Source organism: Emydura macquarii, unplaced genomic scaffold, assembly GCF_026122565.2.
Source record: "Emydura macquarii macquarii isolate MOO-44397 ecotype Brisbane River unplaced genomic scaffold, CSIRO-AGI_Emac_v2 contig_6, whole genome shotgun sequence".
NCBI classification, from domain to species: Eukaryota; Metazoa; Chordata; order Testudines; family Chelidae; genus Emydura; species Emydura macquarii.
Genome location: NW_027130143.1, coordinates 883,195 through 910,773, shown reverse-complemented (window position 1 = coordinate 910,773; position 27,579 = coordinate 883,195). Strand labels below are relative to the sequence as shown.

At 52.6% G+C, this 27,579-nt stretch overlaps 1 protein-coding gene across 2 annotated transcripts in view; it reads left to right on the top strand.

The window, feature by feature from the left end:
* The window catches only part of SHANK3 (SH3 and multiple ankyrin repeat domains 3), a 663,543-nt gene that overhangs the window by 3,717 nt on the left and 632,247 nt on the right, over positions 1-27,579 (top strand). For both annotated transcript variants that reach the window (XM_067548257.1, XM_067547515.1), the window contains exon 2: positions 23,264-23,314. In XM_067548257.1, coding sequence (XP_067404358.1) covers positions 23,284-23,314 — 31 coding nt within the window. In that variant the 5' untranslated portion in view covers positions 23,264-23,283. The remainder of the gene's footprint in view (positions 1-23,263; positions 23,315-27,579) is intronic.

The following is a 27,579-nucleotide window of genomic DNA, read 5'->3' as shown; positions in this document are numbered from 1 at the left end:
GGCTTTGACCTGTGGCAGGCTGTGTAGACATACACCATGACCGCTCGGAGACAGGCCAGTCAGTGCTGTGTGCGTGGCAAGGGGCTGTTTTCTTCCTCCAAGGGTGAGCACGCGAAGCCGTCTCCCACTCCGTACACGAAGACTTGGAGTGTTACTGAACCAGTGATCTGGGTGCTGGAGCTGGCTGGGGAGCTGCAGTGCTCCACCCCTCCCTGGTACCCTGCCCACCCGTAGGTGCTGGAGAACTCCTTGGGTCCCCAGGCCTGGGGATGGTGAAGGACCTCCAGAGGCGCAGGAGAAGCACATGTCAAGCTGGGGGAACAGGGCTGACTGATTTGGGGATGGGGGAGAGGGATGCAGTGTTGACTGATGTGGAGGTGGGGGGGCAGGGTAGATGTGGGGCTGGGGATGCACGGTGGATATGGGCTGGAGCCTGGGGGTGCAGAGCTGATTGAGGTGGAGATGGAGGCAGTGTAGATTCAGGGCTGGGAGGGCGTAGTGTCGATGTGGGGCTGGAGGGCCATGACTAGGGCTGTGGGGCTATGGTAATACAATTGTAATGAACTGTAGCTGCTGTTTGTGTGTTTGCGAGGAGCTGGAAGTCCTGCGCTAGCAGGTAGCACTTTATGTAACTTCATTTCATTTTATGCAGGGGTCCCCCCAGGGGTGAAAGATGCTGGCTGGAGGGGATGGACGGGGATCCCATGTGGAGCCCCAAACTATGCCCCCCAGGATAGGGCGTGGCCATCCACAGAACCCTGAGCTCCTCTCTTCCCCGGGGTTGGGCGCGGCCGTGGGCAGAGCCCCGAACTTCCCCCCACAAGGGCAGGGCGTGGCCGAGCACAGAGCTGCCTGCACCCAGGGGTGTTCCGTGCTGACCCACCTGTGGGGCTTTGCGGGCAGCATGGCCTGATGGGAGAGGTTTAGACCCCCCCCTGACTCCGGGAGGCCCCCCAGCTCCTAGCTGAGTCCTGGCACCTCCTCTGGTCCCTCTCGTGGGTGCTGAGGGTGCATCTTGGGCCGATGAGCCAAGGACCAGCCTGGGTGGGGCCCAGCCCCCTCTACAGGAGGCCCCCAAAAGCATGGCTGCTTTTGGACTCCCCAGGCTGGGGGCGGGGGGGGGGGGAACTCCTGCCCTGCCCTGGCCCCTGGCCCCTGGTGTGGGCTGGCACCCTCCTGTGGGGAGAATTTGTGAGAGGAAGGCGCCGCCTGCACCAGTGGGCCAGGGCTGTGGGGCGGCCAGCGGCCAGGAGCCTGCTCTGTGGGCTCCCCACTGGGAGGGCCTGGGGCGGGGTGGGCTTGGGGGGGCCGGCGGCCCAGGCCAGGAGAGCTCAGCACTAGCGGCGTGGCGGGGGTACAGCCCTGGGATTTCCCGCCCCCCAGAAGGGAGCCAGCTCGCAGGGCGTGGGGTGGTGCCCGCGCGTGGCGCTGGGGCAGGGGCTGGCAGCTGCCGGGTACCCCCAGGAGACGCAGGGCCCAGCGGGCCAGGCCGGTGCCGTGCCCAGCCCAGCAGAGGCGGCTGGCTTTGAACTCTCCCTCTCGCCTCACACATACTCCTCGGTTGCCATGGCAACGCCTTAAACTAACACTGGCTCCCCAGGCTGTGAGGGGGGCTGAGTTCGCAGGAGAAATTTATCTTGTTCCTCTCCAGAATCCCCTCCGCCCCCACCCCCAGCACTCCCCGCTCGCTCGCTGGCTGGCTGGCTTGCTCACTCGCACGCTCACTCGCACGCTGCCTGGCTCCCGGGCTCGCTCGCTAAGGCTGCTATGGTTACTCGGGCCCTGCCATCCTCTCCCTGTGCCGTGAGCAGGCTCTGCTCGGAAGGTAAGAGCGGGCTGGAGCGGGGCTGCGGCCGGCCGGCCGGCAAACTAGCCACAAGTGTGGGAGCAGGGTGGGGAGCCCTGCAGAGCGAATCAGCCCCAGCGGGCACAATGACCATGGGTGCGGGCAGTGCTGGGCGCGCGTGTGCTGCTGCGGTGTGTGCCAGGGGGCGTGCAGGGAAGAGCCATTGTGTTTGCACGTGGGGAGTGCGGGCACGAGTGGCAAGGGGCTGTGAGCGTGCGAGCCCCGGGCAACAGGGTCATGTTTTCACAGGCTGCGTGTGGGAGTATGTATGCTGATGAACCCGAGTCCTGCATTCTCATGGCATGTGCAAGTGAACAGGGCCTGGGAATTGACAGGGCACATGTGGGAATACGTGTCTTGGTGAACAGGGGCTGTGCTTTCACCAGGCGCACGCGGGAGTGTGCGTGCTGGGGAATAAGGGCTGTGCTTTCACAGCACACGCACAGAAGTGTGTGCGCACTGGTGAGTAGGGCCGTGCTTGTACATGGTACACATGGGAGTGTGTGTGTTAGTAAATAGGGGCGCTTGTTTCACAGCACACACGTGGGATGTGCGTGTGCTGGTGTATTGTGGCTGTGGTTTCACAGGACACCCGTGGTAGTATGTGTGCTGGTGAACAGCAGTTGTTCTTGCACAGGGCACATGTGGGGGTGCGCGTGCATTGGTGAATTGGGGCTGTGCTTTCACGGAACACGTGTGGGAGTGTGTGTGCACTGGTGAATAGGGATCCGCTTTCACAGGGCACAGATGGGAGTGCGTGTGCTGATGAACTGTGGCCGTGCTTTCACAGGGCACATGTGGTAGTATGTATGCTGGTGAGCAGGAGTTGTTCCTGCACAGGGCACACGTGGGAGTGTGTGCTGTTGACTAGGGGTTGTGCTCAGGGGAGGCAGCAGCGTCATTTCTCAGGTGCAGGGTGTCCTTCGGTGAATATGTGTTACTGAGGGTCTGCCCTTGTGGGTTACGGTGTACGTATCAGTGCCCATGCTCATTGCTGGTGCGTGTGTCTGTGGGTAGGTGCCCAGTGTGTTGTTTTTCCTGTGAGTGTAATGTGTATGTACTCCGTGCATGCCACACCATTGCCCAAGCGTCCCAAAATCATGGGCAGATCCACAAATGTGGGAGATTGTTAAGGTGGAAATGTTGGGACCTTTCGGATTCTGACCCTTTCGGCTGCACCCAGGTCCTGCGTTTGATCTTTCTCTGCACACCTGAGTGCTACACTAAAGTCGAGATTCTCCTGTAATTGCCTCCTCTGGAGCTGGGCCAGCTACCACACAACGCTCAGCTAAACCAGTGGAGTTGTGTGTGGGTGTGTGTTTGTCTGAGCATGCATGTGTGCCAGCATGTGCGCATGTGTGAGTACATATGTAATTTCAGGCAGGAGTGCAGCAAAGGGGGTCCCTGGTCCTCCAGTGCTACTACGGATTTACTGTCCTGGTCTTGCCAGTGGCGGGAGGGGGGGTGAGAGAAGTCCTGTCCAGTCCCAGTCTCTCTGGTGGGAGGGGATGGGGAGAGGTCTCCGACCAGGCTCCTCACTTCCCAGAACCTGGAACCAGGCCACAATCTCCCCACACTGCTCCCTCCACCTCTTCTGAGACTGCTTCAGGAGGAAAGATGTGGGTTGGTGAGGACTTGCGTGGCAATACAAAAGGAAGGAAGGGAAACCCATGCGCATCTCGAAAGGCAATGCATGCGTAGAACAGGATCTGCGCTGATGAGGAAATTGGGCCGTAACACATGCTGTGACCTCTGCTCCTTGATAGGTAACCTGGGCCCCCTCCTTAGGAAAGTTCTGGTTGCGCCCCTGATATTAGGGCCCTATCAATGGAGGGAAGCAGACTGGGTTAAAACAGGAGCCCAGCTGGAGCTCCTCAAGGCCCTTGGTGATGTGCAGATTATGTCAGTCTGTGGCAAGGCATCATGGGAAAAGGGGGAGGAGACTCGTATATAAACAGCTCCCTTAGCAGTCCTAGGGGCAGATTGAAGGGAAGGGCTTGTGGGCAGAATTCCTCGGGTGCAGTGAAGGGTTCGATGGGGAGCTCTGGAACCGACCCTCTTGCAGGCACCCACTGTTTTCTGGTTTGTTCTCCTGTTGTGTATTTCTTTTCCTTCAAGTGATTGCACATGTCCATTCCGCTTCAGGGAAGTGGGAGCGCATGCCCAGCACTCCAAAGGCACAGATTTTTTTCTCATGGTGGTACCTGTCAGGGCGATACGTGCACCCTGTGCACCAGGGGTGCCGGAACTGGGGAGGCCAAGGAGGCCCTGTCCATCCCCACTTTTTAACATGGGCATAGTTGGGGGGAGGGGGCCACATTGCCCCCCCAAACTGCAAGCCTCGGGCAGGCACCGAGTGCCACCGATGGGCTGTACTTCGTGGCCTAAGAGCTGACCAGGTGATTAGCTGCCCTACCGTGAAGCACAGCCTCTGCTGGTGGCACCAGCCTCGTACTGGTGGGGGGCTGAGGTGGCCCTTGGCTCCCCTCTCACCATGAGGCCCAGCCCCTCTCCGTGGCCCTGCTCCTCCTCTTCCTCCCAAGACCCCACCCCCTGGCCAGGCCAGAAGCCAGAGCCGGGCTGTGGTAAGAGCCGCCCAGGGAGCCTAGGACTCTCCAACTGCCTGGGCAGGGGGCCTGTGTGCCCATGTCCCTGCCTCCGGGGCATGCCGCCTATGGTAGGTGGAGGGTTTGGGGCTCCCCACAGCAGCCCAGGCTCCCAGGCAGCTCTTACCACTGCCTGGTTCCAGCTTCTAGCCTGGCCAGGAGGTGGGGCCTCAGGGGGATGAGGAGGGGCAGGAAGCGGGGGCACAGGGAGGGGCAGGGCCTCGTGGTCCCCACTTCTACCAAGGTTCTGGTGCTATTGTTCTGCACACTCATGCCGCTAGCCAATTGTATAAAGAGAGATGCTGCCCTCACCTCCCTCAGTTCCATCTCATTAGCCGGGATCGGTAGTTGGCGCATATGTGTCTTGTCACACAAGTTCTCTTTTCTCTCAGAGAAAATGTCTTTAAACTGCTGTAGAGAGTTAGAAGAGCTGATTTAGCATTAGTCTTAGGCAGTGGTACTCAATTGTCTTTTTGTTTTATTGTTTTGATATTTGAATATTTTACTTCGTGTCATTGACTCTTATTACCAGGATGTGCCTAAGACCCAGAATTGAAATACTGCTCTGGCTGTAATAAATCTCTGCCAGTCAATGATCCACACTCCAATAGCCTAACGTGTTTCGGAGAGGCACATGTTTGGGGTAAGGGCCTGATCTGCAGGAAGCTCAAAACTAGGATGAAGAAATGCAGAGAGGCCAGTCTTCGACATCTGCTGATGGAAGCAGCACTACACCCTCCCTAAGAACTCAGCCACTTGTACTCAGAGCCACCAACTCCAAGGTCTCTGAGAGGGCTCCTCTGGACAGTGCAGTTCTGGGGATTTGGTAAGGAAGCAGCATTCTCTGTCTGGTGCTGCACAAGAGGCAGAAGTCAGACAATCTGCATCGCAAGAGACCTTCCTCATCAAGGAGATCCCAGTGCCTGGTAAACTAGGGAAACATAGCCTAGACGAACCTACTGTAAGGTGTGTGCACAAGTGATTGGAAATCCATGCTCAAAGAATAGTTATCAATGGTTCGCAGGCAAGCTGGAAGGGTATATTGAATGGGATCCTGCCGGGATCTGTCTTGGGTCAAGTTCTGTTCAATATCTTCATAAATGAGGTGGATAATGGCATAGAGAGTTCACTGACAGAGTTTGTGGATGATACCAAGCTGGGAGGGATCACCAGCACTTCGTAGGACAGGATTAAAATTCAAAAAGATCTTGACAAACTGGAGAAATGGTCTGAAAATAAACAGGATGAAATTCAATAAGGACAAATACAAAGTACTGCACTTAGGAAGAAATAATCAATTGCACACATACAAAATGGGAAATGGCAGTCTAGGAAGTGGTACTGGAGAAAAGGATCTGGGTGTTGTAGAGGATCACAAACGAAATATGCATCAACAATATAATATTGTTGCAAAAAATCCGAACTTCATTCTGAAACGTATTAGTAGGAATGTTGTAAGCAAGACAAGAGAAGTATTTCTTCCACTCTACACAGCACTGATAAGGCCTCAACTGGAGTATTATATCCAGTTCTGGGCCCCATGCTTCGGGAAAGATGTGGACAAATTGGAGAAAATCCAGAGGAGAGCAATAAAAAATTATTAAAGGTCTAGAAAACATGACCTACAAGGACAGAGTGAAAAAATTGGGTCTGTTTAGTCTGGAGAAGAGAAGACTGAGGGGGGACACGATAACAGTCTTCACGTACGTAAAGACTTATTATAAAGAGTGTGATAAATTGTTCTCCTTAACCACTGTGGACAGGACAAGAAGCAATGGACTTAAATTGCGGCAAGGGAGATTTAGGTTAGACATTAGGAAAAACTTCCTAACTGTCAGGGTAGTTAAGCACTGGAACAAATTATCTAGGGAGGTTGTGGAATCTCCCTCACTGGAGGTTTTGAAGAACAGGATAGACAAACATCTGTCAGGGCTGGTCTAGATAATACTTAGTTCTGCCTCAGTACAGAGCACTGGACGACATTTATTTATTTGGGATACACAATCTGTTCAAGCCGAGCCACAGTGTTCTTATCAACGATCTTCAAGGCACCAAGACTTCCAGGAAGTTGAGTCATTTTGCAGTCCTCAGCAATATGTGTCATGGTTTGTGGCTGCCCACATTGACATAGTGCACTGTCTCTAAAACGCCATCGAAATTCTGCTGCAGCACAAATTCCATGTCTGATGCGAAACTGGTTCAGAGGGCACCAATGCCTTTGCAGTAAATCAACCCAGGTTGACGTTGAGTAGAGTCCAAGACAGGATAATTATTTGTCACTTTCTCTGAAGACCATGAAGTTTGCCATGCATCGTCTACTGTAAGTCTCTCACCCGGTAAACTTACCCACAACAGGTGACATGAGAGTGGATGACCATGTGGAAGATTAAACAAGCCTTTAATTAACAGTAGATGTGGCATATCAAGCAATTTCATCACAAGCTTTGCTATGCTTTCCTCTCTGTGAACACTGGGCAGACAGTATCACAGAGAACAGGTAACCATGGTAGAGGAGTCGATTTAAGTGTGCCTGAAATAATATGCATGGAGGAATTAAGTTGTACGTCGATCATCTTTGTGTGAGATGAGCAAGTCCCTACTGGAGCACAGTACACTGCCACTGAGTAACAGAATGCCAAGGCCGAAATGCGTAACAGGATTAGATGATTAGATTGCACCCTCAGCAAATCTGCAGATGACACTAAGCTGGGGGGAGTGGTAGATACCTGGGAAGGTAGGGATAGGATACAGAGTGACCTAGCCAAATTGCAGGATTGGGCCAAAAGAAATCTGATGAGGTTCAACAAGGACAAGTGCAGAGTCCTGCACTTAGGACGGAAGAATCCCATACACAGCTACACACTGGGGACTGACGGGCTAGGCAGAAGTTCTGCAGAAAAGGACCTGGAGATTACAGTGGATAAGAAGCTGGATATGAGTCAACAGTGTGCCCTGGTTGTCAAGAAGGCTAATAACATATTGGGCTGCATTAGTAGGAGCATTGCCAGCAGATAGCGGGAAGTGATTAGTCCCCTCTACTGGGCATTGTTGAGGCTGCATTTGGAATATTGTGTCCAGTTTTGGGCCCCCCACTGCAGAAAGGATGTGGACAAAGTGGAGAGAGTCCAGCGGAGGGCAACAAAAATGATGAGGGGGCTGGAACACAAGACTTATGAGGAGAGACTGAGGGAACTGGGCTTGTTTAGTCTGCAAAAGAGAAGAATGAGGGGGGATTTGATAGCAGCCTTTAACTACCTAAAAGTGGGTCCCAGGGCAGATAGCTAGGCTGTTTTCAGTGGTGGCAGATGACAGAACTAGGAGCAATGGTCTCAAGTTGCAGTGTGGGAGGTCTAGGTTGGACATTAGGAAAAAGTTTTTCCCTAGGAGGGTGGTGAAGCACTGGAATGGGTTACCTAGGGAGGTGGTGGAGTCTCCATCCTTAGAGGTTTTTAAGCTGCGTCTTGACAAAGCCCTGGCTGGGATGATTTAGTTGGGGTTGGTCCTGCTTTGAGCAGGGGGTTGGACTAGATGACCTCCTGAGGTCCCTTCCAACTCTATGATTCTATGATTCTATGATCTACTGAAGTCCCTTCCAATCCAATTTTTGTGATTCTGTGACCTTCCAGGAGCAAGTTGGGTATCAAAGTTAGAGCAAGGCACTCCCCAGTACCACATGCTTCCTTGGCCACTCACGTAGAGTCATCGACTCTGGCACTGACATTGGTACTGATGCTCCCACAGTAGTAGATCCAGGGATATAACCATGGGACACTTATAATTGGGACCTAGTACCTTATCAGTGGCCATTCTGGAATCTGTGGGGCATGCCCCCAACTTCTTGAGCTTCTCCACTGCCTTGAATATTCATATCTTCTCCAAGGCAAAGCGTCATGCTCTGTGCCAATCCAAGTTCCAACCTTGGTACCCATCAAGAATCAGAAGTTTTACAGTCATATCTGGGCCCAGCTGATATAACCTAATTACAACCACCAGTGCACCATCCTGTACAGCCACCCCTGAGTACATCTTTGTCCTCTCCTGATGAAGCGATAGTGTTGGAGTCATCTTCCTGGATTCAAGATGATTATATGACCTATCAAGAGTTATGAAAAAAGTAGCCAGCCCCCTTGGTGTGCAGGGCAATCAACATAAATAAGTCGATATCTTGTACACTTCAGGGCCTGGTAGAATAGCTCTGCCAGTTAGTGAAGCGATCTTGGAGGAGCCCACAGAAAATTGTGACAAACCCTGGCATCTTGTTCACCCACTGCTGCGAGAACAGAGGGGAGATTAGGGTACGAATGCCAACCTATGGTCCCAAATACTTCTACATGGACCCCACTCTGCGTTCTTTGGTGGTGACTGCACTCAGCGAGAAATCCCATGACAGACGTTCCAAATCTACCCATCACGATAAAGAATCAAAAAGGCTTGATATTTCTGATAGAAAAATGTATTGAACCTCAGGGTTACAATTTAGAATTGCAGACCATCAGGCTTTCTTGACCAGATATGCTTTCTCCATTTGGGACAATATAGCTAAATTAATCGACAACTGCCAGATGAGGCTAAGCAAGAATATCAGCTCACACTTAATAAATGTTGTCTAGTAACCACAACCTTGCCTCAGTCGGCTGTGGATGGTGCAGACTCTGTGGCAAAAGTGAAGGCATCTGCGGTCACAATGCGACACTCCTCTCAGCAGGAGTCATCTTGAATAGCAGCTAAGGTCCAGCAGATGACTGAGGATTTCCCATTAGAGGCTCCTAATTTGTTTTCGGGAAAAATGGACAAAGTGCTGCATTTCCTAGAGGACTCTAGGTCTTCTACCATTAAGTCTCCGGGCAGTTACACCCCAGGTCCTAAGAGGAAGCAGTTTCATGCTCAGACTCAGCAGAGGTACCCCTCCTAACCACCCAGGCGGCCAGAGCACATGAAGAGGTGCCATAAATCCCAAAGAGGGAGACTGCCCACTCCTCCTCCTGCTTTAGCTCCATGGAGATAGCCCACGACAGCAAAACAGTTTGTTTGACTCCTTCATCAAGGCCAGCGACCATCTTGTGATCTGCTCTCTCTCCTGCTCTCTGGCAGCAGGTTGTCCCACTTCCTAGGTGCCTGGAGCCACTTTACAACTGATTATTGGGTGCTAAGCACTGTGGGGTTGGGTTAGATTCTGCAGTTTGTCACTGTTCCCCCACGCCTCCCACCCCTGTCCCTTCTCAGGCCTGTTCCCATTCAAGAAGTGCAGTCTCTTTTACAACCAGAGGCTGTAGGACAGGTGCCTCCTAGCACTGGGGGAAGGGATTTTATTCCCGCTATTTTCCCATTCCAATGGCCCAGGGAGGCCTCAGACCTATTCTCAATCTGCGAAACCTGACCAAGTACATAACAAAGATAAAGTTTCACATGATTACCTGAGCCGCTGTTATCCTCTCCCGATGAATGGCATGCTGCCCTCAGCATAAAGGACACTTTCTTACACCTGGCTGTCCTCCAGAGCCACAGGATCATCGAGGCAAATGTCCATTATCAATTCACAGCCCCCCTGTTCAGTCTGTCCTCAGCCCCTTGAGTCTCCACACAGTGCATGGCAGTGGTGGCTGTACCTCTCAGGAGGGCAGGCACCAGGTATTCCTGCGCCTGGATGATTGATTGGTATGCGGACGATCCAGGTATCACATGGAGGTCAGCATTGAGAAGATCCAGTCCCTCTTTCATTCCTTGGGCCTGTTGATCAACAAAGACAAGTCAGTACTGCTTCCTGTGCAACCAGGCTTTTCTTCAACCAAGAGCAGCAGAGCTCTGTCCTCCTTCCTTGCCAGACTGACCTCTTGAATCTTTCCATCCATGATTCCATGACCCTCTCTCAAGTCACAGACATAATTTCGCAGAACGACAGCCAGATGCTGCACTCCAACCTTCCAGCTTCCACCTGACAGCTTGGAGGTTCCGTGGTTGCCAGTTCCAGAGACTGAGTGTCCCCTGGAGGTTCAGAACAGTCTCGTAAGCCACAGAAAACCATCCACCAGGTATAATTACATGATGAAATGGAGACTTTTCTTGGTGTGGGCCCAGCAGTGGGGTTTGCCTCCTGTACAGTCTTCTCCTCAGCTGGCTCATTGGATTAGTTACTCTGCCTTAAAGAACAAGGGCTCTCTAGCAGCTCTCTGAGGGTTCAGCTGACGGCAATTTCTGCATTCCTTCCATTACAGAGGGTAGGCTGTATTTTGCAACCTTATGACTGTATGATTCTTAAATGATTGGACAGGCACTTTCTTCTGGTACAGACCCCACACCTCCCCGGGGGCCTGCATTTGGTTTTGTTGGTATGAATATGGTCAGATTTTGAGCCTATGGCTATGGGGTCTTTTCTGCCTCTCTCCATGAAAGTAACATTCCTGGTAGCTATTCCTTCCACCAGGAGAGATAGCAGACTCCATATACAATGTGTTATAACAGCAAGTTATATTTGTGTCCACAGTCTACATAGGATAATATTTACCAACCTTTTTCCTGAAACCTCACTCATATAAGGACCAAGTGAAGCTTCACACTTTGGACAGGCGCAGGGCTTTAGCCTTATATCTGGGCAGGACTAAGCAGTTAACAGGGTCGCCTCAGCTGTCTGTTTCCTTTGCTGATAAAATGAAGGGACAACCTGTCTTGTCGCAGAGAATACCTTTCTGGCTTGCATCCTGGATTCTGTTGTGCTCTGACACTGCTAAAGGACCTCCACTGGGAGAGTTTCTGCACACTCAACAAGGGCTCAGGGGGTGTTGGCAGTTTTGGATAGGTGCCCATCAGTGACGTATGCAGAGCTACAACCTGGTCACTGGTGCATTCTTTCACGAGCCATTATGCTCTCTCCCAAGCCACGAGAGCTGATGCTAGATTTGAGACAGTTGTGGTGCAGTCCTTGCTCAGATAGACTCTGAAACGCTCCTCCATCCTGAACTGTTTGTGTGTCCTCTAATGTACAGTGGACATGTGAAGTCACTCGAAGAGTTGAAAGTGGTTACTCCCCCATGTTCTTTGAGACATGTTGGACAGGTCCATTCCACGACCCACCCTCTTTCCCCTCTACGTTGGCGTATATGTCCTGGGCTCCAGTGTGAAGGAACTGAGGGAGGGTTGGCTCTGCTTTCATACCCTCTGCTGGAAGCATGAGTGTGCGAAAGATGCATGTGCTTAAAGGACACTTCCCCCAGTGGGTACCACTATGGAGAGCGCCTCTTGCTTTGGTGCGTTGGACATGCATTCTCCTGAAGTGGCAGGGACTGTGCCACCCATCTCAAAGCACCACAGGGACAGGACAGGGAAGTAGCCGCTTTTTCCTTGGGCCCTGCGTGTCAGGCTGCTGTGCGACTGGGCACTAGCAGGCCGTGGGCAGGGTGCATTTGTGTGCACGTCACATGGCTAGCTACGCCCCTGGCGTGTGCTAGTACGTGACTGTGGCTGGAGTTTGTCAGTACAGGACTGTCAGTGAGCATACCGCTTGGGCTGTGGGTGTGTGCGTGTGTGCTTCCGGGTGTGAGCTGGTGAGGTTTGGGCATGTGTGTGTGTGTGTGCCTGCATGCTGGTATGTGCGTGTGTGTGCCTGTGTGCTGGGGTTGTGCGTGCGCTACTGTGTGTGTGTGAGTGTGACAGGCAGGGCTTTGTTCCTCTGAGCTGAGTGAAGGGTTCTCATTACCGCAGTGTCAGATGCGTGCTGAGCTGTCAATCCCAGCCAAGAGTTGTAGGCGGGAGGCAGGAGTCACTGGGTAGGCTCTCTGGGTTATGCATTGCAGAAAGCTAGACTGGGCTGATCCGAACTGACCTTCCTGGTCTTCAAATCTGTGGTTCTCTTCTGAGCTGCTCTGGATTCGAACGGAGCCAGGGCCGTTAGCTGTGCAGCTGCTCTGGGCCCGTCCCCCTGACTGGCACCAGGGCCCTGCAGGGCTCTGACTAGAGACCAGTGATGGAGCAGTGGAGGGGAGAGCCCAGGGCTGACTGGGCCTGAAGCTGGGTCTCCTGCTCCTCTTGGCGCAGTGTTATGGGAAGGTGGGGCAGTGGTAAAGGAGGGTATGGCCCCCTCGCTGAGCTCAGCACGTCTGTGCAGTACCAGGTGTGGGGGCTCCTCTGATCTCTGAGATCACGTATGCAGAGGGGAAGATGCTGGGTGTGGCATGCCAGTGTCCCCCCAGAGACGTCAGGCGACCTCTGCTGAGATGGGGATTGGAGCTGCCACCAGCGTGCACAGCCCCGGCTCTAGTTCCAGCCCATTGACGTGGGAAGGGCCCAGAGGAGACTGGTTCGCCATTGTCAGACAGTCACATGCTCACCCCTCCAGGTGGCTTTGTGCCAGCTCCCTTCCTACAGAGCCGCCAGGGGAGAATCAGGCATGCAAGCTTGATGCAGAAGGGGAATGAGAGCCAGTGAGGCAACTGGAACAGGACAATGTACGTCATGGATCCACAGGTGCTACGCCCCAGCTTGTAGGAGGAGCCCCTCAGTGTGCCAGACCCCAAGGGGTCTCCTTTTCCTTCAGAGCCAGCCACGGATCCTCACTGCCTCCTAGACTGAGCTTCTGGGCTCCAGCCCTCCTGCTTCCCCTGTGAGCTCTGCCTGGCTAGTTCAGCTGAGACAGACTCCTGATCAGAAGCTTTCACCCTCTTTGGGGACCCCAGCACCTCAGCAAGTATTTGCAGTGACCCCAGGGAGCCTTTTCAAACCAGTCCAGTTTATAGCGGACTGGAACACAAGTTAGCACAGAGAATAAAAGGTTAAAGCATAGCCCATCTGCTCAAGCCAATGCCACCCACTATCCAAGCTGCTCTGGACTCCATTTCAGACCCTGTCCCTCTGTCTGTCCCAGGGAGACCAACCCAACCTCTCCCAAAAGCCCTGTCTGTCACCTCTCAGGCCTGTGATCCCAAGATGGCCTCTGCTCAGCCTCTCTGTGAGAGGAGGGGGAAGAAACTTCCTTCCTCAGGGTCGTTGATTTCTAGGTGTCAATGTTCTAGCCATCGGTGGTTTCCATCGTCTCCTCGGATTTTCCATTGATATGGGTCATCCTCAGCCAGTGAGCCCTACTAGCTGACAGCCCCTTGAGGCTGTTTCCGGCCAGCATAAGTTAGAGCAGCCCCAAGGCTACAGTAATTTACTCCAAGGTTGAATTGGTCCCAAGCAACCTTGGGGATGAAGTAGAGCCCCGGTGGCTAGAACTGTCCCTGCACAGACCCTGTGCTGACACTGAGCACACCATGGCTGGGCCCGGGATTGGGCTCTTCCGCTCCAGTCCCCTGTGCAGCAGCTTAAGAGTCCAGGGCCCGCAATAGTGACAGAAACCAACAGAAATAAAAGGCTGCTGCAGTGCATTCTGGGCACGAGAGGGGCTGCCATGGGCAGAGGCTGCTGCCGGGCATTCTGGGTGGAGGGTGTACCTCACTGGGCAGGAAGCTTGTTTCAGCTCCTTGTGCAGTGTGTCTGGGACACTGGGCCGAAGTGGTGCATTCATCACAAGGGGGAGGTTGTGCAGCCTTCAGCGTAGGCAACTTGTAAATCAAGACTGGATGCTTTGGTTCAAGATTTGCTCTGGTTCAAAGAGGAATTGTTTCGGGGCAGCTCTCTGGCCTGTGCTAGACAGATCAGACCAGATGATCACATGCTCCCTTTACACCTTAGAATCTATGAATAATCCATGAAAGAGTCTGGAAAGCAAGTTGCTGTCCTGGCCGGAGGTGCAGCTGAGTCTGTAACTCTGGCAACAGGCAAACATTCTGGTTCAGTGGTGGCTTGGCTCCGGTCAGCAGTGTGGGACCAGAGATCACAGGGATCATTCTGGGCGGGGGAACTGCCATGTAGTGCACAGGGGAAAGCTCCACAAGGTTATTTTCAACCCTTCCTGATAGTCAAATGTCTGTGCAAACCCTTACAAATAATCTGCCCCAGCTCCTTGTCACAGGCACCTGAGGGGGATGGCGCCGCATAATATGAGAAGCAGGCTAATCAGGAGACTCTGCTGTATCATTAAATATTGAGATAGTTTTCCCGGCTTCAGTGAACTCTCCTCTGAGTGACGGTGTATCTCTGCGTTGGTAGCTCGCTGGAGTTTTACATATGGCCGTGGCTGTGGCAGCAGGACGTGGAGGTTGGCTGGGAACAGGGACTGTGCTGAGCCTGTGCCTGCATGGTAAGGAGCTTCCCGTTCCAGCGAGTCCTCTCCCCATGCGGCACGACCTCTTCCTGTCCAGGGGCTGCATGGGTTTCCCCCAGCAATGACTCATCACCACAGAGTGTTCCTCTCTCAGTTCCCCGCTTTCCGGGGCTGTTAACTTCAGGAGGAGCTTGTACTTTGGCTACTCTTTCTCCGCTTGGTCCCAGTGCAGGGTGGATTGCTGTGAAGCCCATGGCAGTACGGTGGGAAATGGGGGTGAGGAACAAGGACTGTTTCCCCAGCTGAATGCAGACTTGGACACTCCAATAACGGAAGAGGCAGCTGGCTTTAATGCTCTCCTGCGCCCCAGGATGCAGGTGTTAGGCTCTGGGCTGTGCTGCATCTTCCCAATGCTCACTTCCAGCCCTGGAGCCTTCAGGTCTCTCACTCGGGTAGGGGCTGATATTCTTAGCTCATTTAAGGAGTGGTTTGACTTTCCTAGACTGGATCCTTCTGCTTTTTATAGACCCCCCCAGGGAGTGCAAAGAATGGCAGGAAAAGCTGCAGCCCCCGTAAGCACTCAGTCCAGAAAGCTATTGTTCAGACTGGGACGGAAGCCAGCTCCAGCCAAGAGGGCTGGGGCATCCTCTTCTGATCTGGGGGAGGCTGATGTCTGGCGCGTGTAGCACAGATTTCTGCAGGGCAGCCCATAGCCTCCCTGGCCTTGGGTGCAAATATTGCCAGCAAATATTGACCCACCTAGGAGATGCCAAGTGACTTGCTGCTGCAGGTGAGTGCCTTGTCCTCCTTTGTCTCTGGGGAGAGCTAATCTTGGAATTGAGGCGGAGAGGCTCAAGGGTGTGGGCTGAGCAGTCTGGGAGGAGGAGCTCTAGCAGCAGCCACGCCAGGGGAGAAGGTGTGAGCTGGATGCTGTATGATGCTGGTAATGTTTGTGCCAATAAGACCAGGCCCCAGGACAGGGGAGTCTGGACCCTGCATGAAGGTGGGAAGTGCGGCCTGCTCCTGGGACTTGGCTTTTGGCATCAGCTTTTTGTTTATTCCTTGAGCTGTCACCTGAAAAGGCTTTTTCCACTTTCTGCCTGGTTCTAGTGTCCTGGGTGTGTTTGGACAGGTAGGCGGCATCACGGCCCCATCTTCATTGGTCTGCCTTGCTCTAGGGTGTCGCTGGAGAAGGGGATGAGGGACAATGAGCAGTTGGCCAGGATGTTGCCTCTGATACTGTTCTGAGTGCTGGGCAGGCTGCTGCTTGTCTCGGGGACACTGGCAGATTCCTGGGTCTGATGGGGCCACGGGCCTACCAGCCGTTCTCTACACTCACCAGTCACAGGCGGCCCAGTACACACCTCCATGTGGGTCTGACCGGCTTACACTCTGGCCAGCACTGGGGAGGTAAGTCCCAGCCCAGGGAGTCTGCTTGGATGAGAGCTCTCCCCAGTGGGAAGCATGTTGGCTGCAGTTGTCCCTGGCAGTCAGGGGCCGTGTCCTGGAATAGTCCCATTGGCCAGGGTTTATTGGCTCCGGTGGCAGAGGAGAGGGGGCTGTGCTCCCCTCACAGAGGCAGTGACCTCGCAGGAATGCCGGGGGTTACTGAATCAGAGTTTAAACTGGGGCTAGACGCAGGGTTTTCACAGTGTGGGTGAGGAGCTGCTGGATTAGCTTCTGCGAGGACATGCTGGAGTCCCCGTCACTTGGAATCTTTGAGTCACGACTGGGAGTCTCCTAAAGGATGCTCTAGCTCAGCCAGGAGCTGCAGGCTCGATGCGGCAGCACCGGGTGGAATAGTCTGGCCTGCAGGAGGATGCAGGACAGTTGGACCCAGTGCACATCTCATGCCACGTGCACTCTTCTCTCTGGCTTCCTTGCTCCAGTGCAGGTGGTCAGCTAAGCCTGGCCCCTTTTCGGCTATGTTGGAGGTTGCTGAGCACTGGGATCTGTGGCTCAAGGCCGAGGCACAAGCCTGCTTTGCCCTGCATTCTCCCTGTTCTCATGATGCTGTTACGATGAGAGTGTTGGTGGCCGTTTGCTAGTGTCTGTGATCTGTGGGCAGTCACAGACCGCACTGAAGTTGGTGGGTGTGCTTGCCACATTTCATTCAGGGTACATGGAAGAAGCAGTTGGCTGCTTTATGGAGTAAGAGAGCAGAAACGATAGAAGCCACCACCCAAGGCATTGGCCACAGGGTTAGTCCTGAGCAAGATGGGTTTCACTGGAGACTGATCCTGAATGCAGGGGCTGAAGCATTGACTGGTTGCAGCTGTGTGTGTCTTTGCTGGTATCAGAGAGAGGAAGCAGTCATGAGTGTGGCCCTGAAAGGGGTCAGAGACAGAGTTTCTTGGGGTCAGGACAGACGAGAAGTAGGCATGGAAATTGTGAACCCGCCTGCAGTTTGTAAATAAATGGATGACTGTCGGGCGCTGTCCAGTGAGTGCCTCTGGCAGCCCCGGGGGGTCTAGCAAGCCATAGGCAGATGCTATCAGCAACCACCTCAGGCCAATTGCCTCTTGTGCATAGTAAAAGACCGACAAGGTAAAGTCTCTGTGCGAGAACAAAGTGCCTGATTCCCTGCCAGACCTGCATGAGCTGAGCTGCACACTCGGGCTGCCTGCCTCTGCTGACAGGCCGGTCCTTGGAGAGTTAAAGGTGTAATGCCTTGAAAACAAACAGCATACGTTTCAATCTAAGTACATCATAGCTCATCTGCATAATTTATTCTCCTCTGAAGAGTTTAATCTATCAACTCCAATAATAAACTCATAAATCTCCTTCACTGGTTAGCAGGGCTGCGTTCGCCTCCGTGGTTCTGAGGAGATGCTAACCTTTTGAGCATTTAATTTATCTCTGAAATCACCGCCACTGCAGATTAATACCTTTGACAACATTTAATGCATATTCAGCCGTCACCATGTTCCACAGGGCCATATAGCTTCTTTGGTAACTTTGAATCAAACCTGGTGCCTAACGGGGCCCAGTTTGTCAGAGGGAGTCCAGAGCCTGATGCACATGTCGGGGACGGAGGTGTTATTTGTGCTGCACCAAGGGCATTGGCTGCAATCCCTGGGCAGCAGCAGTGGGATCTGTCAGACTGGAGGGGATCCCCATCCTCTGAGGCATGTGTGGGGAACCGTCTGTTAGCAAAGGCCAGGTGGGCTCAGCCTCCATGGACGGATGGAGGGTGTAAGAACCCTGCAGGAACAGATGGGAGATAGTCTGCCCCCATGAAGATCTCACTGTGGTCTCTAAGAGTTGGAGTTTGGCTGAAGACTTGAAGCAGGAGGTTCAATGTCCCTTCCAAAACTTGTCAGCATTAATTAGGAATATAAGAACGGCCACACTGACTCAGGCCAATGGTCCAGCTAGCCCAGCGTCCTGTCTTCCAACAGTGACCGGTGCCAGCTGCCTCAAGGGAAGTGAACAGAACAGGGCACTTTATCAAGTGATCCACCCCCTGGCATCCAGTCCAGCTTCTGGCAGTCAGAGGTTTAGGGACACCACGGGCATGGACTTGTGTCCCTGCCCATCTTGGCTAACAGCTATTGATGGACTTGTCCTCCATGAACTTATCTAGTTCCGTTTTGAACCCAGTTATACCTTTGGCTTTCACAACATTCCCTGGCATTGGCAGTGAGTTCCACAGAGTGACCGTGTGTTGTGTGAGGAAGTACTGCCTTGTGTTTGTTTTAAACCTGCTGCCTAGTCATTTCATTAGATGACCTCTGATTCTTGTGTTATGTGAAGGGGTAGATAACACTTCCTTCTTAATTTTCTCCACACCATTCATGATTTTGTAGACCTCTATCATATCCTGCCTTAGTTGTCTCTTTTCTAAGATCAACAGTCTCAGGCATTTGTAATCTCTCCTTATATAAAAGTTGTTCCATACCCTTTAACATTTTTCTCATCCTTATCTGTACTTTTTCCAATTCTAGTGTATCTTTTTTGAGATGGGGTGACCAGAACTGCACAGAGTATTCAAGGTGTGGGTGTACCATGGATTTATTTAGTGGCATTATGATATTTTCTGTCATATTATCTATGCCTTTCCTAACTTTCTGTTAGCTTTTTTGACCACCACTGCAAATTGAGCAGATGTTTTCAGAGAACTAACTATGATGACTCCAAAATCTCTTTCTTGAGTGGTAACAGCTAGCTTAGACCCCATCATTTTACATGTATAGTTGGGATTATGTTTTCCAGTGTACATTACTTTGCATTTATCAAATTGAATTTCCTCTGCCATTTTATTACCCAGTCACCTAGTTTGGTGAGATCCCTTTGTAACTCTTCACAGTCAGCTTCAGACTTAACTATCTTGAGTAATTTTGTATCATCTGCAATTTTGCCACCTCACTGTTTACCCCTTTTTCCAGATCATTTATGAATATGTTGAACAGTCCTAGTCCCAATACAAACCCCTTTGGGGACACCGCTATTTCCCTGTCTCCAGTGTGAAAACTGGCCATTTATTCTTATCCTTTGTTTCCTGTCTTTTAACTGGATACTGATCCATGTGAGAATCTTCCCTCTTATCCCATGACTGCTCATTTTGCTTAAGAGCTTTTGGCGAGCGTCCTTGTCAAAGGCTTTCTGAAAGTCCAAGTACCCTATATCAACTGGATCACCCTTGTCCACGTGTTTGTTGACCCCTTCAAAGAAGTCTAATAGATGGATGAGGCATGATTTCGTTTTACAAAGCCATGTTGACTCTTCCTCATCAAATTGTGTTTATCTATGTGTCTGATAATTCTGTTATTTACAATAGTTTCAACTAATTTCACTGGTGCTGAATTTAGGCTTACCATCTTATAATTGCCAGGATCACCTTTGGAGTCTTTTTTTAAAATCGGTGTTTCATTAATTATCCACCAGTCATCTGGAACAGAGGCTGATTTAAGTGATAGGCTACATACCACAGTTAGTAGTTCTGCAATTTTATATTTAAATTCCTTCAGAACTCTTGGGTGAATCCCATCTGGTCCTGATGACTTATTACTGTTTAATGTATAGATTTGTTCCAAAACCTCCTCTTTGACACCTCAATCTGGGACAGTTTCTTAGATTTGTCACCTAAAACTGTAACTCTGGATTATCCTGTTATCCATATAAGCATCCAATCCATTTTTGAATCTTGCTAAATTTTTGACCTCAGTAACTTCCTGTGGCAATGAGTTCCACAGGCAAACTACCCATTGTATGAAAACATTTCCTTTTATCAGTGTTGAATTTCATTGCATGTCCTCTTGTTGTTCTTGTGCTATCAGACAGAGAGAACAGACATTTCCAATCTCCCGTCTCTATCCCAGTCGTTGTTTTATAGATCTCTCCTCTCATTTGTCTCCTCTCTGACATAGCAATCCCTATCTTTTCAATCTCTCTTTGGAGGAGAGCTTTTCCAGAATTTCGTTCATTCTCCTCTCCAATCTCTGCACCCTTCTGATTCTTCAGTATCTTTTCTGAGATGGGAAGAGCTAGACAGCTCACAGTGTCCAGATGAAGCTGCACCATTGGTTTATATTATGACATTATTATATACGTCATCCTATTCCTTATGCATCGTGACATTTTCTTTGCTTTTTTGACCACAGCTGCACATTGAACAGAGATCTTCACTGAGCTTCTACGGTAACAGCTAGGGACCTTTCCTGAATTGACACAGTTCATTTAGAACCCCGTATTCTGGATAAATCATGATGGACTAGGTGACTTCACTGGGTTTTGCCATTGATAATTGCAGATTCATTATCTGTCCTTTGAGAGCAACATTGACTGCTGAGGACCCATGGGGAAGGGCTCCCTCGGGCTAGGATTCCCTGCGGGAGCAGTGTTAGGTGTGGGGAGAGGGGCATTTGTGTATACCCAATGCTCATGGCCCTAGGGGGTCAGGGTCACAGTCTCTGTGTAAAATGGGGGGCTGAGGGGAGGCCGTTGCACAGAGGAGCAGGGGCCTGCAGAGCCTTGGAGGCAGGACTGGATTCGGACTCAGATCTCCTGTTTTTAACTCCTCTCTCACTCTCCTGGTGGTCCTGTTGCCTCCTTGCTATAGGTCTGTTTGCCCAGGGCCGGTGGGAGGCAGTGTGTCAGAGGGCGAGCTGGGCAGCCAGCTGGACCCGCCCTGCTCCCTGCCCATTGTGGTCCTGGAGCTGAGACAGCTCCCAAGGGCTGTACCCTGGCGCCGATGCTGTAGGAAATGGCTGTGCCACAGCCAAGCAATGCCTTTATCAGGCCGGGCAGGGGATTCCCTGCTCTGCAGCCAGCTCCCTCATCAGTGTCATCAGCGTCAGCCGGAGAGGCATTTTCCAGTTCTGCAAACAGGTGGAAGCTGTGCTGGGCTTTCCCTGTGAGTGAGGGCGTGGGGCGGGGCAGGGCCAGCCTGGACTGCACTGGGGCTAAGAGGGAAGAAGGGAGAGGTGCCCTCACGCCTGCCCTTAACGCTTTCACTGCAGTTTCATCAGCTGCGGCTGCGGCTGCTGCTCCCGCTGGCCCAGCTCTGGGGTCCCTGGTCCCCGGGCCAGCCCTGTTGCTGCAGGGCTGTTTCTGGCTGCAGCCAGGATGGGGGGGTCCCTGCTCGCAGTCACCAAGAGCTGAAGTCCTTGTTCCCAGGCCCTAGCAGGGCAGTGTGTCTCATGCACCGATGTTTCCCAGGCACGTGAATCACAGTAAACGGCTGCCCGGGCCTCATTTTAAATCCCGACCCAGATCTGAAAACACCTGACCTGAGCCTGAGTGGGTTGAGTCATTTTTGGACCCCACCCAAGCCAGACCTGACCCTTTCCCCAGCCCTGAGTCAGCGCTGCCAATGCCTTGTCCTTGGAGCTGGGCCGGACCCTTCCCCCATGCTGCACTGGCCCCAGGGGCAGCAGGCTGTGAGCAGAGACTTGCAGTTGGGTCTTGTCAGGTTTGGGGCGGGTTGCAAAGCTCTGAATCCCAGCCCCTGTCCTTGCCAGGCCTGGGTCCCACAGGACCTCACCGCCCAGGCCCAGGAAAGTTTCCTGCTTCACTGGGTGCAGCCACGCCCGCCGGGAGGCCTGAGCACACACCGCATTGTTTTTGTTAGGGCCTACATAAATAGTGGTGGTTGTTTTAACTCCTGTAGGTACTGGAACTCCCAAGGGCTCTTCCTTGAGCTAGCAGTGGGAAGGGAGGGTGGTTACAGCTGGGCCATAGACGTCATGGCAGGGGCTGTGTCATGCTGCGGAGAAGCACAAAGATAGTGCACTAAATATTTCAGTTCCTGTGATTTCTCCGCCAATGGATTCTAGAGTGAAACTTATCAATTGTTAAAGGCCTGGTTGAGCGTCTGCAGGGAGCCCCTCGTGGCTCCATCCCCCGCATTGACCCCATGTTGTGTGCTCTGGAGCGGGACCCTCCCAGCCCCCACACTGAGCCCTCGCTCTGTGCTCTGGAGCCAGGATCATACCCCACTCCCTGTGCGGCCTCCTGCGCAGAGAGTCCTGGCTCGCAGTAGCTCTCTGCTCCCTCATGCCATGGCTCTTGCACGGATATTTTCGATTCTGTATTTTTTGCCCCATTTGTCCATCACCCTTTGTTCTTTTAATTCCCAGCTCCCTTGTTCCCACCTTCCCCTGCAGCCCCCTGCACCTGCTGCACCTGCTGCTGCGTGTGAGTTGCAACACAACAGGCAACGTGTGGTGAAATCCCACGTCATACATTTTTAACTCTCTACCACACAGCAGCCAGTTCAGCCGCTCACCCAGAAAGGCTCTTTAATGAGAAGCGAGGGAGAGTTTCCAGTTCAGGAGAGGGACAGAGGCATTAAGGCTGCGCTATCCTCTCCGCCTGGCTGGCTGCTGTTAGCTGGTGAATCTCCTGGGGGCCGGGGTCTGTTGAGGCTGCATCCCCTTTGGGTGGTGGGGGTGCGCGCAGCCAGCAGGCAGAGCTGGAGGTTTCTCTTGGCGTTGCTGATGTTCTCAGCTGGGTGAGCTGCTCTCTGGGGACACGTCTGTGCCGGGGAGCCTGGCACATGGCAGTGCCAGCCAGCTTGGCCCAGTGAGCTGGGAGGCGTCTGCGGAGCCGGACGCCAGGTCACTGCTAGAGACCTCCAGTGTCTGCCCCGGGCAATGCGGTAGGCCAGGCCCGCTCACTGTGCTCTCGGTCTGTCGTGCCAGATATGCTCTGCCCCCCGGGCCACCACAGCAGCTGCATACCCTGCCCTGCCGGGCGCGGACCTCGGCCTGGGGAAGAGTGACAGTCCATGCTGATTGCTCTAGGTCCGCCTGCTGCCTTGGATCGCCTGGCCAAAGGGCGTGCTGGCGCCTCGGCAGCTCCAGGCTGGGCCAGAGGGCTGTGCTGGGGGCTCTGCCCATCCCCAGTGGGTTGGTGCAGGTTTCCTCATTCCCTTGGGAAGCACAATGGGGCTGGGGGCTTGCTCCCACCTCCCCACGCTAGGGACACTCTGCTCTCTCTTCCCACTCCCGCTCGGTGTGTAGGCAGGGCAGACAGGGCGAGGGTTGGGGTCTGGGGCCATCCCATGCTGATGATGGATACTCACCCTGCCCGACAGAGCCCTGCTGTCCAGGGACGGGCCATCCTTCTGCCTCTCTGCACAGCCCCCTTCGGAGAGCTGGCCGGCTGCGGGATTGGTGCAAGGGGCATTGCATATTACTGATCCAGTGCTTTTCTGCATGTTCTCACCCCCAGGTTGATGAAGAGGGATTTCCATGAACCTCAAGCCTGTGACATTCTCATCAGGTAGGTCCTGCCTGTCCCTCCACTCCGATCCTCGGGGGACCAGCCCTTTGAGATGGCACAGACGCCCCGGGCGGGAGTGAACGCCAGTCCCGTAGGGCAGCATGGGGAAGGCTATGCAGGGCTCAGGCAGGAGGATGGAGAGGGCTGCAGGTAGCATCAGGAGCTGAGAGCAGAGATGCGGGTGGGGTGGGACTGTGCAGAGCCTGGAGGGGAGGCTGCGGGACATGAGCTGGATGCAGAGGGGAGTGGGGACTGGTGAGGAAATTGGAATGGGGGGCTGGGGACGGATATGGCGGGAGCGGCGGTGGGAGGAGGATCCTAACAGCAGCATTCTGCAGGGCCTGAAGAGGAAGGAGGTGGGGAGGGGAGCGGTAATTGAGAGTTGCGGGCAATGGGCACTGTGACCCGTCCGTGCCTAGGGCAGCCACCTGAAAATGCCAAGGTCAGGGCAGGCTGTAAAAGGAGAGCAGGTTCTCCCAGCACTGGTGGGTAACACTGAAGTCAGGCTTCCCAACCAGCCACAAACGGTGCTTCTGATTCCTCACACTGGTTATCAAGAAGCCAAAATAAAAACATACACAGCCCCCTTTACAGCATTTCCATCTCTGGCTCCCAATCAGCCACTAGGTCCACTAAAGAGATCAGTTATTTAAACTCTATGCACCTGTGAATTTCTTAATGGGCCATTAAGCAGGCTAGTGCTGCAGCCATCCCGTCTGGGGTGTCGCCCAGACACAGCACAATTTGAAATACAGATATATCAAACATAGCCATAACTCTCATTACACACATAACACATAGAATCATAGAATGATAGAGTTGGAAGGGACCTCAGGAGGTCATCTAGTCCAACCCCCTGCTCAAAGCAGGACTAACCTCAGCTAAATAATCTCAGCAAGAGTTTTGTCAAGCCGCAGCTTAAAAACCTCTTAAGATGGAGATTCCACCACCTCCCTAGGTAACCCTTTCCAGTGCTTAACCACCCTCCTAGTGAAAAAGATTTTCCTAATGTCCAACCTAGACCTCCCCAACTGCAACTTGAGACCATTGCTCCTTGTTCTGTCATCTGCCACCACTGAAAACAGCCTAGCTCCATCCTCCCTGGAACCCCCTTTCAGGTAGTTAAAGGCTGCTATCAAATCCCCCTCATTCTTCTCTTCTGCAGACTAAACAAGCCTAGTTCCCTCAGCCTCTCCTCATACGTCTTGTGCTCCAGCCCCCAATCATTTTTGTTGCCCTCCGCTGGACTCTCTCCAACTTGTCCACATCCTTTTTGTAGTGGGGGGCCCAAAACTGGACACAATACTCCAAATGCAGCCTCACCAATGCTGAATAGAGGGGAATAATCACTTCCCGCAATCTGCTGGCAATGCTCCTACTAATGCAGCCCAATATGCTATTGGCCTTCTTGGCAACCAGGACACACTGCTGACTCATATCCAGCATTTTATCCACTGTAACCCCCAGGTCCTTTTCTGCAGAACTGCTGCCTAGCCCGTCAGTCCCCAGTCTGTAGCTGTGTATGGGATTCTTCCGTCCAAAGTGCAGGACTCTGCACTTGTCCTTGTTGAACCTCAGCAGATTTCTTTTGGCCCAATCCTCCAGTTTGTTTAGGTCCTTCTGTATCCTATCCTTACCTTCCAGGGTATCTACCACTCCCCCCAGCTTAGTGTCATCTGCAAACTTGCTGAGGGTGCAATCCACCCCATCCTCTAAATCATTAATGAAGATGTTGAACAAAACCGGCCCCAGCACCGACCCCTGGGACATTCTGCTTGTGACCGGCTTCCATCTAGACATGGAGCCATTGATCACTACTCGTTGAGCCCTATGTTCTAGCCAGTTCTCTATCCATTTTATAGTCCATTCATCCAACCCATACTTCTTTAACTTCCTGATAAGAATACTGTGAGAGACCATATCAAAATCTTTGCTAAAGTCAAGGTATATCACGTCCACTGCTTTCCCCACATCCACAGAGCCAGTCACCTCTTCATGGAAGGCAATCAGGTTGGTCAGGCATGACTTGCCTTTGGTGAATCCAAGCTGACTGTTCTCCAGTCACCTTCCTCTCTTCCAAGTGCCTTAAAATGGATTCCTTGAGGACCTGCTCCATGATTTTTCCAGGCATTGAGGTGAGGCTGACTGGTCTGTAGTTCCCTGGATCCTCTTTCCTCCCTTTCTTGAAGGTGGGCACTATATTTGCTTTTTTCCAGTTCTCAGGGACCTCCCCCTGTTGCCACGAGCTTTCAAAGATAATAGCCAACGGCTCTGAAATCACATCAGCTAACTCCCTCAGCACCCTCGGTTGCATTGCATCTGGCCCCATGGACTTGTGTATGTCCAATCTTTCTAAATAGTCTTGGACCTGTTCCTTCAGCACTGCAGGATGTTCACCTCCTTCCCATTCTGTGCCACCCAGTGCAGCAGTCTGGGAGCTGACCTTATCTGTGAAGACAGAGGCAAAAAAGGCATTGAGTATCTCAGCTTTCTCCACATCCTCTGTCACTAGATTGCCTCCCCCATTCTGTAAGGGGCCCACACTTTCCCTAATCTTCCTCTTGTTGGTAACATACCTGTAGAAACCCTTCTTGTTCCCTTTCACGTCCCTTGCTAGCTGCAACTCCAATTGTGCTTTGGCCTTCCTGATTTCATTCCTGCGTGTTCAAGCAGCGTTTTTATACTCCTCTCTAGTCATCTGACCAAGTTTCCACTTCTTGTAAGCTTCTTTTTTGTGTTTAAGTTCACCAAAGACTTCTTTGTTAAGCCAAGTTGGACGCCTACCATATTTGCTATTCTTTCTGCACATCGGGATGGTTTGTTCCTGTGCCCTCAATACGGTTTGTTTCAAATACAGCCAGCTCTCTTGGATTCCTTTCCCCCTCACATTAGCCTCCCAGGGGATCCTGCCCATCAGCTCCATGGGGGAGCACGTGTGAACATGCGTGAACATAAACATTACCATCTTACTTAGCACATTATAGCCTTTCTAACGGTACCTGGCACGGCATATCATATGAATTATTATGATTTTGACACACTGATGTTAAATAATATAATAAATGCCCCCCCAATCCAGCCAGCGTGATGGGCACGGTCTGGCCCAGGCTCTGAGCAGTCAGGATGGAGGATATGTAGTGACGTTTGGACAGGTACTAAAGGAAGCAAAGACAGGGTCTGGCAGGTGCTTGGATATGGGCAGGAGGAGAGGGAGCAATAAAAAATCACTATAGCATGTTCAGTGCTGGAATGTAGGGATGGTCACAGCAGCCAGCCCACGGCCCACCCAGCTCAGGGTCCCCCTCTGCGGCCAGGCCAGCCCAGCCCAGCCCATGACCTGCCCAGCTCGGGGTCCCCCTCTCTGGTCAGGCCAGTCCAGTCCAGGGCCCACGCAGCTCAGGGTCCCCCTCTGTGTCTCCTGCTTTCCTCCAGGGGCAGCATTTTAACCCTTTGTCACTTGATGTGCTGCGTATCAGTACCCAGTCAAGTAAGTTTTATTCCCTTCTGCCAGTATTCAGGCTGATGGGACTTAGCACCTGCATGAGAGGGCCAGTAACCCAGTCTTTATATCCTGATGTTCCACAGCGCCCCATTCATTTGGACAGTCCTTCCGGATGGGTGGGGGACGCTCCTCCTGACTGGGTTCACAGGGTCAGAGCAAGCATTTTTACAGTTATAAAACAAAACAGACATAGCACCTCGTAGCACGGGACACACACGTTACCAGGAGCTGAATGCAGGCAGCAACTTGCAAGCATTCCATAGAAGCTGACCACTGAACACCTCCTCACAACACCCATCTTGCCCACTACTAACGTACCGGTGAGCTGGTCTGGTTTCCAGCTATGAATTTGTCAGTGCTCCGCTGACACCTGCAGCCTTGGCAAGAGCTGGCTCCTGGTCTGCCAGGGTCACGTCATGCATATCAGACATAAAAGTATTACAGAAAATTCCCTCTTCGGCCCATCTCCCTCACATTCCTTCTGCATCGTGCTGCTCTGCTTGCTTTTGTGACAGCCCCTCCCCACGGACTGGAGCAAGGTGTTCACTGAGCTCTCCACAAAGCTGCCTCTGGTGATGGGGAGGTGTTACATGCCTGGGCAGACTCTTTCCTGAGTGGTTAGTGTCTGTTCCTGCAGGCTGTCAGGGTGAGGGTCGCGCTGGGGAGCCAGTTGCTGTTCCCCGGGAAGCTGATGAGATGCTGCCCTAGGGCTTAAGTTGACAGGCCTTTTTGAGGGGGCTTAACTGTTCAGCTGGCCCAGTGG